Source organism: Etheostoma spectabile, chromosome 23, assembly GCF_008692095.1.
Source record: "Etheostoma spectabile isolate EspeVRDwgs_2016 chromosome 23, UIUC_Espe_1.0, whole genome shotgun sequence".
Classification (NCBI taxonomy): domain Eukaryota; kingdom Metazoa; phylum Chordata; class Actinopteri; order Perciformes; family Percidae; genus Etheostoma; species Etheostoma spectabile.
In genome coordinates this window covers 9,228,753-9,238,575 of record NC_045755.1, presented here as the reverse complement: position 1 = coordinate 9,238,575, position 9,823 = coordinate 9,228,753, and the positions used below count along the sequence as shown (strand labels likewise).

General features: G+C 41.9%; 2 protein-coding genes across 19 annotated transcripts in view; both read right to left on the bottom strand.

The window, feature by feature from the left end:
- The window catches only part of nrcama (neuronal cell adhesion molecule a), a 1,100,153-nt gene that overhangs the window by 237,222 nt on the left and 853,108 nt on the right, over nt 1-9,823 (bottom strand). The gene's annotated exons all lie outside the window — the stretch shown is intronic.
- Nucleotides 1-9,823, bottom strand: part of LOC116673004 (SLIT-ROBO Rho GTPase-activating protein 1) — a 35,739-nt gene that overhangs the window by 16,221 nt on the left and 9,695 nt on the right. For all 4 annotated transcript variants that reach the window (XM_032505078.1, XM_032505074.1, XM_032505076.1 and 1 more), the window contains exons 2-9: nt 8,896-9,091; nt 8,696-8,750; nt 7,930-8,037; nt 4,471-4,533; nt 3,680-3,877; nt 2,548-2,676; nt 1,363-1,584; nt 564-665 (exon numbers count right to left, since the gene is read on the bottom strand). In XM_032505078.1, coding sequence (XP_032360969.1) covers nt 564-665; nt 1,363-1,584; nt 2,548-2,676; nt 3,680-3,877; nt 4,471-4,533; nt 7,930-8,037; nt 8,696-8,750; nt 8,896-9,091 — 1,073 coding nt within the window. The remainder of the gene's footprint in view (nt 1-563; nt 666-1,362; nt 1,585-2,547; nt 2,677-3,679; nt 3,878-4,470; nt 4,534-7,929; nt 8,038-8,695; nt 8,751-8,895; nt 9,092-9,823) is intronic.

The following is a 9,823-nucleotide window of genomic DNA, read 5'->3' as shown; positions in this document are numbered from 1 at the left end:
GAAATATGAGTAAAAAACTGCACTTTACAATGTCAGTCTTTTTTTTAGTGGTGCCTTTTATGTTCAGTTCAATGTTCAATTTGTTTAATAAATCTTTTTTGGAACTGATTTCCTTTCATTTGTTTTAAATTCAACAAGCAATTTGTTGTATCTTAGCAGAACACTGAAAGCAGCAGAAATGCAGAACTGAGGAGACTTTAATATCTATTTATTTATAGCAAGTAATACGGTTATTGCAAATTCGACAACGATATTGCATATTTTCCTTATATCGTGCAGCCCTAATGTACAGTAGGATTAAATGCTACTGAAAGTAACACCGGGTTAGTCTACTGATGCCGGCAGTTAGCCAGACAGCCAACGTTAGAGCACTTGTATTTTGGTTTTTGGAGAAGAAAACTGTGGCTAGTTAAAGTTGCTAAGCTCTGATTGGACAATCGCTGTTCAGGTTTAACAAACAACGCCAATTATCTCAGGCATGGTTTCTTTATGTCCCAGATACTTATTGTAGGAAACGTGGAAACTCTGAGCATTATTTTGGTTTGTGTGCTTGTGTGTCTGACCTCTTCGTTCTCAATCTTCAGAGACGCCAGGCGGGTCTGCAGCTGCGTGAGGCGGAGGGAGAGCTCGGCCTGGAGCTGCGGCTGGGAGGCGATCTGGGTCACCTGACAGGAAGTGGAGCAATGGCAAATAAATCACTGTCCAGAGGAAAGCAAACCCAGATATGTGCTCATGTGGACCTGGTAGTGCAGTGCAATTCTAGTGTATTTTATGTCCCAGGATTCCCACTACTAGACTTGCTGAACCCTTCTGTACGACGGCACATTAGGACCTCTTTAAAAGAAACAAAAATTATTATGTAGCCAGGAGGAAACAGCATAATATTCTGAGAAAAAAAACTCAGATTTTCCAAGATTAAAGTTGAAAATGTTTGACAAAAAAACGTATTCTCTGAGACTATGGAGTCATATATTTACTTCCTGAGGAACAAAAGCTATCACCTCATTCAAATATGTATGCTGCTTTCTTCTGTATAGGCCCAACTCACAGCAATGTCTCTTCAAAGTCACATTGCTTATGAAAATATGGCGATTAGGGCTAAAATCCCTAATATTTCCTTATTGCTATGAGTCCAATTGCATAGTATAATTTGTTTAGATCATGGACTGCAGGCCTAACACACGGCACAGAAATTATTCAAGAAGGTTTTATTCTTTACAAAGGAGAGTTATAACGCTAGTTATTCCTTGATAAATATATTTAATTAATTTTATGATAAGAAGACACACAGTTTCCTCAAAATGAGAATAAATGTTGGATTCTTGAGCTGCAAAAAGCCTCCGCGTGGTGCGTTATACTGACTGCGTCGCCCATGTGAGCCTGGAAGCTGAAGCGCTGCGGAGGGCAGAAGGCCGTCGGGTAGAGGCCCAGCAGACGCTGCCTGTCGCGGGCGGGGTCCAGTCCCTCCACGGCCCCCTCTAGGACCTCCAGACCCGCCCTCCTGGAGGCTTCAAGGCTCAGTTCGGCTGATAGGTAGGTCCTCAGAGCCCGGCTCAGACTGGAGTGGTACCCTAGGTCACAGCACTGAGACACAAGGATGGAGGAAACATTGCATATCGATGTCTTCAGTTGAGGAAAGCGTCCCCCCAAAGACAGAAACCACATTCTAGATTCAGATTAGGACTGGGTATCGTTCAAAAAACTTTGATACCGGTACAGATACAAATCCCGTGACTTTGATACCAGTTCCTGAACAATACTGTTTTTGATGCCAATTTGATAAAATCCATTTAAAAAAAAAAAAAAGAATCATAACATTGCACATCATGGCACAAATCCTTTATTTATTTATCGGCTTCTACTACGTGAGCCCCCTCTCTGTGTGTAACTTAGAGTTTTGCCTGCGTGCCTCTACAACGTTAGACAGCCAATCAGCATTCTGCATGCTCATTGGCTCACTCACGCTGATGAGATTTACTTCTTAGGAATTGAAATTTGGTATTGAATGACGAGGCATTTTTAGATACTCGATTCTTTAGAGAAAATTTGGTAGGTGCCTAAAAAGTGTTGAATTCGGTACTCAGCCCTAATTGTGATTAAATATATATTTTTCCATTTCTCTAATATCTTTTAGAATGGTGATGGTCAAATTGAAGTATCATAAAATATATTTGTATAGGACAATAAATTAAATCCCCTGACTAGACACAAATCTCTTTGTGATTTCTAAAACCAACTTTTCACGGTCCCAACAAGCTGATCTTTGCTCATTAGATGGTTGAGTAGCATCGCTCTTGTCAGTATTAGACGGTTGCTGCTAGTTTTTGCACTGCCTAAATATGCTTTTTCAACTTAATTAGCGTCATAACTATCCCTGGGATCCATATTCATCATGTTAAACTTGCCTGAGCTCGGCTACTCTCCCTAATGCGACATCACGTCCATTTCCTGCAGATGTGACTGCAGAATTCAGGACTTTCAGCCGTCACTCACAAACATTCTTACCGACCCCTCTAGTGATGACGAGAAATAGAAAGGTACACTCACGTCTATGATGTCGGGCAGGTCGTGGATGTAGTATTTAAACACGGAGGCGTTGGTGGCCTCCAGAGTCAACAGATACTCATTCCTGGCTTTCAGAGTCTTCAGTTTGTTCTCAGAGTACTTTGCCTTCCTCTGAGGAAGAAAGCAGAGTCCATTACACAACTCTTATCATTCATCAGAAAGAATTTCCCCTTTTAACCTGTATCATGAATCATATTAGAGTAAGTCTTTCAGTAATAAACACGTTTAATTATCCAATTAGGAATTCTATTAAATCACATTGATGGTGAAAATCCCTGTGTGTCAGGTAGTATTTGTTTTGATGTGATTTACTTAATTTGCACATTCTGGGGCTTTTTTATTCTATTATACTTGCTGTAAAAAAAATTAAATAAATACATAAATAAAAATAAAGGTGAGAGCAAGAGATCCAGGGGTATTTATAAAACATTTAAAGCTGTAGCCGGGGATGCCCAGGCCTATCGACGTCTCTGACCCACTATTAAAAAAATCCTTAGGCCATTATGTGTCTCTTTGTGTTTGTTCTGTCTTTGTGGTTGGTTTGTGTTTTTCGTTGTGGATGTTTTATGTGTCTTTGTGGTTGATTTGTGCTTCTTTGTAGACATTTTTTGTCTCTTTGTCTTTGTTTTGTGTCTTTGTAGTGGTTTTGCCCCTTTTTGAAGCTTTTTTTGTCTCTCTTTCTTGTTGCTTTGAGTCTCTTTGTAGTCATTTTATTTTTCTTTGTAGTCATTTTGCACGTCTTTGTGGTCGTTATGTGTCTCTGCGAGTGACATTTTCCAGCTAAACCACGCCCGTAGCTGTCAGTATCTCCTCACCGGGTGCTGATTGGTCGACACATACGCATTCAATTGAAGCCAGACAATATGGATTTTTGTCTGATATGTAACGCGCCGATTCTCACATGATGTCGTAATGTGGCAGGAATCCAGCTGCTGTGCAAGGTAAATGCCTAATAGGCCCAGTTAGTAATCCATTGATGTCTATAAGTATTGGGTAAAGTTAGGATAGTGATTTTTAGTGTATGACGTTGCCTCAGATGCTGAGAGGAAACAGTGGGAAGTACAGAGATAAATGTGAGGGAAACATGGTTTCAAAACTGAGATGCAGGCCGTACCTTCTCTTTCATCTTCTCCATCTTGCGGGCGGCGTTGCGTCTCTGGTGGCGCTCCTCTATCCGCAGGCCGAACACCGGCTCCACACCTCCGCCCGTCCCCGACACGCCCTTCACGCGGCCCTCCTGTCGCTCCGCCTCCCGCAGCTTGGTTTCCGCACTAATCGTCTCCACGTGGTACATGTGATAGGTCTTCATTACCTAGGTAACAACAGCCCATAATGACACAGCCTCTGAATCTAATAGACCACAGACATTGGAAAACGTTACAGCCAAATGGTTTTGTTTCTTAAGATTATCAGGTCTCTAATCGGATTTTTCTGTGTTTAGACAAAAATCTCTGAAGGCCAGAACTGGGACTTATAATAAAACTCGAAATTTGACAACAAATAATCAGTAAATTGTGTCACTTTGAGGCTCCTTTCAGACCTGGAAAATATGTCAGAAAAGCAGAAGTTCATGACAGCCCAGAATGAAAGAACATCTCTGAATGCAAGGACAATTCTGCGTTTAAAACAGATGCGTCTTAAGCTTTCAAAACATGCCTCTGTGCCTTTCCTTGGCCCAGTTTCTGTGTTGTTGCAGTTTCTAATTCATTCGGTACAAGCAAAAACTACTTCAAGGAAATTTAACCTTTTATTTGAAGCTTTGTCTTACAGCGTGTCTGCACATGTCAGAGCATTTGTTAGGTTCTAAGACTTTTTTAAAGACCAAATATAAAGAAATCGTTTAAATGTAAAAATCATTTCAAGACATTTTGAAGCCATTTCAAAGACCTGCTGACGTCCACTTACAGTGTAAAGCTCGTTCAGAAGCTTCATCAGGTCTTCCTGAAGCTGAAAAATGATCTCCTTACTCTGACAGAGAGAGAAAAATAATATCAGCACAAAGTATTAAGTAAGTACATGCATTCACACACTCTGTCAGCAAGCTACATTTTTAAAGGGAACTTACACTTTACTTCATTGTTTCCATTTCTACTTAAAAAAAAAAGACACTTCCTGAATGTAGACAAGTCTGAACACAGCAGGCGACACACAAAAGGCAAAAACAAAAAAAAAGCAGCAAACAAAAAATTAACAAGTTCCTTCAGCAGGCGATAACAGATGATGGTCGATCACTGCATCGATGCTGAAGCACAGATGCAAAGATCAAATTAGGATTAGGATATTAGGAGATAGGAGATGTTTCACTGCATAAAAAGTATTTTTATTTTATACATTTTGATGATGTTTGTGTGCTTTAAAAAAAAGATAATTTCTTTGGCATTTTCACCTTTATTGAACATTTTGTGTTTATAAAAGCTGTGTGTAGTTGGGGCTTCTTTTTACGTTTCAGGTATTTGTTTCAACAGTGAAGAATGGAAACGGGGGGGGGGGGGGGGGGGGGGGGGGGGGGGGTGTGGGGGGGGTGGGGGGGGGGGGGGGGGGGGGGGGGGGGGGGGTGGGGGGATGGGGGGGGGGGGGGGGGGGGGGGGGGGGGGGGGGGGGGGGGGGGGGGGGGGAGAGAGGAGGGAAATGACATGCAACAAAGGCTGGAATCCAACAGTTGACGTTGTGACTATGTGGCATTGATGCGTTGTTATGATAAAAATAATGATTACAGCTTCTTTAAGTGAAGGATCTGAGCACTTCATCTGAATTCCAACTCCAACTCCAACCGGTCGGGGCGGACAGCGCCAGATGAATAAATGCATGTGAACACACACAAACAAATGAATTGATAACGCTCCGGTGCCTGCACTCAAACTGAGTTTCAGTCTCATGCATTAAACAGCTCCACCAGTTTTGGGAAAAAGGAGTTATGTGGCGGCGCGGCGCCGCATTAATATTACATTATGCTAAATGACAGTGGAATCCCAGGATGGATTGATCCGGTTCCCATAGCGCCCGCTGAGGAAATGATCAGCTGAGCCTGTCGCCATGGCCACGGGGACTGTCAGCGTTGTCATGGCCACTCGGCCATCCGTGTGTCTCCTCCTGGTGGAGTTTCTGAGAGGACACGGCGATGGGATGGAGGTCTTTGTGCTCATAGCTGCTGGCAGCCGCTGCACTTTAGTTAGCATGAATAAAAGACGAGCCGGAAGACAGATTAATAATGAACGCGCAGAGCTAAAGTTGGAGGCGGTTTTCGGGCGTGCATGTGTGTGCGTGTTTAATATGTTAAACTCTGAGGCGGCCCGAAGGGCCTCAGGGGAACACTGGCTTTACTTTTCATTAGAATCAACTCTCGTATTTAAAGAAGCCGAATGGAAAATAACAAGCCTGAAGGTCTGCACACAAGGATAACTCCCAGAAGGGCAAAGTAGCACAGTAGCACTCAAGTACAATACTCAGGTACCACTTGGATGTTTCTTCATGCTTGTTACATTTCAGCAGAAAATATGTGTACTCTCACATGTTCATTTAGCTGCTAATACCACCCCTGACAACCCATGTCCAACTGAAAACCCATATTCAATTCTGTTCTGTGATGAATCCCCATGCCGATGTCCCAAAACTTTGCAATTACACATGGATGAATGACCAAATTGTTCTATATTAAGTATACATGTAAAGAAAAATATGCAGGATTTGTTACATTTTCTTTCCCCCCTTTTTGCACACAGTACAGGCTTGACTTCACAATCCATTACTGGTGACTGCGACGGATTTAAAGCCCGACACAGGAGGGATATACGAGGACTTCTACTGGAACATTTATATAGATTTACAGTAAAACGTTTGGTTTGTATTGGTGATAAAACATCACCTTAATTACGGTTTATTACGGAGGTCCCATGATGTGCCTTGGCGTCTCTACCCGGAGAATAAGAGCTGGGGTGTTGCCAGACAGAAAGTGGCCCAATCAGGGCATAAAACCCGCCCAGTGGTCATAAAAGTATTGATTGCCGTCTGTGGCTCTTAGCTCTAAAGCCACTTGTTCCCACTGAAGATGTAAATCTTTAAGAACACAAATATAGAGCTCAACAGTCACACCCACAGCGGCTTACAGAAGTAAAAATACAAAGCAATTTCTCCATTGTCAGTTAGGGTGTAAGCCATAAAATGGTAACTGTCAATGGTAGACTTAAAACCAGCTAGCACAGGACTATAAGCAATTGTATATGCTCATATAGATGCTAAAGGTTCATGGGGCACCAACCTTGTTTTGAGATAAATGTCTTTTCTTTGCAATAAGTACTTCATTACCCACAATCCTAAACAATCCCCCAATCCCACAGTGATGCCTCTGATTGGTGGAACTCAGGGTTGGTGAGGAGGGGGAGCTGTCGGTACCCGATCTGCGAGCATGTGCAAGATGAGAATCCTGTTTTAGCCTCCACCGGAAAGCTAACGTTAGTTTAGCTAACAGCTAATTCGGCTAACCGCTAGCGGACAGATTGATTCAGTCTAAAAAAATGTTAACTCAAACTAAACACAGGGAAAGCAGGCTATAACTGCCATTTTACAGGTTATTTTCAAGTTTTATTTCGAGGTTCTTTTAAAATTATTATATGTTGTCTCAGCTAGCGGTTAGCCGAATTCGCTGTTAGCTAAACAAATTTTAGCTTCCTTCATTCAGTGGTGCGCGGTGGTTTATAGGATAAGAAGTTCCTTCATGCGATAATGAAAATATGTACACAGTCTTGAACCTTTGACTTTTTTTTGGATTTTCTGTTCGTTTTTTTCACTCTAAATGACATGTTGTATGTTTTATGATTCAGGTGGTAGCTGGTTAGCCTAAGGCATGGTCTAAAACTCCTTGTATGCAGATTTTTACAGATGTCAATGGGAGATATTAATGGGAAATTTACTTCTGGAACCCAAGGTCTCTCGGTGGAGGGGCGGTAGCTCTATATAGATCCAATAAGGGCTGGGCAATATATCAATATTATCTATATCGTGATAAGACACAAGTGTTGTCTTTCTCTGGTTTTAAAGGCTGCATTCGAGTAAGTGATGTCCTTTTCTGAACTCACCAGACTTACTAGCTGTTTTATTATTCGCCTTTACTAGGGCTGGATACTGCATTCAGTACTTTTAGGCACAGACTCAACTGTCTCCTTATTTCAATCCCTAAAGAGTAGATCTAACCAGCGACAGTAAGCCAACGTTAACGGTAGCTTGGTCAGCTAATTTACCTGTTGGGCCACAGACTAAAGAAAAGGACACTCCCCAAACTAGCAGTGAGTCCGACTGGCGGTGACATGCTGCTGTTCCTGAATGTACTTCATTAAATTCCACCGCTGGGAAGAAGATACATGAGCTCACCCTCTTCAGCAGGCGGGCCGAGTCCTCGCTGATGTGTGTGAGGCGGCTGATGACGTTGTTCAAGTAGAGGTCACTGAGGGTGGCGTGGTCCTTGCTCTCCCGCCTCACCTGGAAAAGCAAGAGAGAGACAAAGTGGGGAATCCATTTTTTTCTTCCACAGTTGCTCAATGTCAAAATCATGAACATTTAACACAATCACTCAGTGGCTTCTGTAAAAAACAGTTAAAAACCTAGAACTGTGAAATTTACCTTAATACTTTTCTCGTATTATTTTTCTCGTATTTACGTTTTTGAATTCCCTTTCAGAACACAAGCCAAAATAAGAGTTTAACTGCAAACTGCAATGTGCAAAAAAAATCATTTTCCCAATTACATTGTTTTTGTGATCGTAAGGAGCCGATCAAAAATCAGCACGAGCCCATTGGTTCCTACTGAAGATGCACATCTTTAAGAACACAAATATATAGACCCGATGAGGACTGGGCAATATATGGATATTATATCAACATCGATACATGAGGCTAGACATTAGATTAGATAAGATCTTACATTTTGGATATCTTGATACGACACAAGTGTTGTCTTTTTCTGGTCTTAATTGTTACAGTAAAATTATGTAATTTCCTAAACTTAGCGGTCTTACTAGCTGTTTTACTGTTTGCCTTTACTAGAGCTGGGCCAAGATAGTAATCGCGATTCATTGCATAGCCCTACTCTGATGTTTACATATTTCTTGTTATAAAAAGGTCTCGAGCAAGCAGCCCACCTGGTTTAACAGCAAGTACCAGCAGTTCACTGGAGAGAGCAGGTTCTGGTCTTTTCTGGAAGAGAGAGAGAGAGAAAAAATACAAACAATTCAAATTTCTTCAAATTACAATTGCAACCAAATTTGTACATAAATCACAACAAACACCAAAGAAATAAATGCATTGATTTCTCGGTAAAAATGTGTTTCCACAGTCCTACTTGTATTGCTGATGGTCCTTCGTGCTCCGTGTTTTGGCCATGAACCTCTCCGCGAGCTTCTCCAGGTTTCTGGAATATTCTGTTTCGATCTCGGACTTCTTCCTGAAGAAGTCCTGCAGGTCCTGAAGCAGCTGGACCCGCATCTCTGTCTGCTGCTCCAGACAGCGCTGCTGCTCCACCAACTGGGCCCGCACATCTACACACACACACACACACAAACACACACACACACACATCGTGGTATATTAGACACCTTTGACAATTTATATATCCGTGGCAGCAAAGAAATGTGAAAATGTATCTTTCATTTTAGCTCCACAAAGATGGCCGATCATCTCTTATTGCTTTTGTAGAGATCATTCATCTTGTTGTTATTTTGCAGTAAAAAAAAACATGACAATGGGCCCTACTTTGATGGCAGCGCAGCGACCAACACAAGCACCACTATTTTTCCAACCTTGACATTAGCTTTGCCCGTCTGTGTGGTATTTCGCATGCTGCACGGGGGGGGGTTCATTCAAATGAGGCAGTGCAAAGAGAGCTGTTTGTGTTTAGGTGGAAAAAAGTGTCTTAGGCTTTAAGATGTGAATCTGTTTAAATCTGCATCAAAAAAGTTTAATGTGGTTCAAACCATAGACGGTCTACAAAGATGGACGACACGTCTCCACTTCCTCCCACTGTACAAAAATGAAGCAACAACATCCCGGATAAGGGCACGGTGGAGCTGACCAATGGCGAGGCAATCCCAGCTGTCAATCATGACATTTCACCCCGTTTTTATAGCATCAAATAACTAATAGAAACCAAACTGATTAAAAGAATGAACACTTGAACAAAATCAGCGTGATCAGAACTACCTAAAATGACAGCAACCATTTATGTGGCGTGCACTTAAGATTTTTTTAGTTTGGTCCCATGTGCTAACATG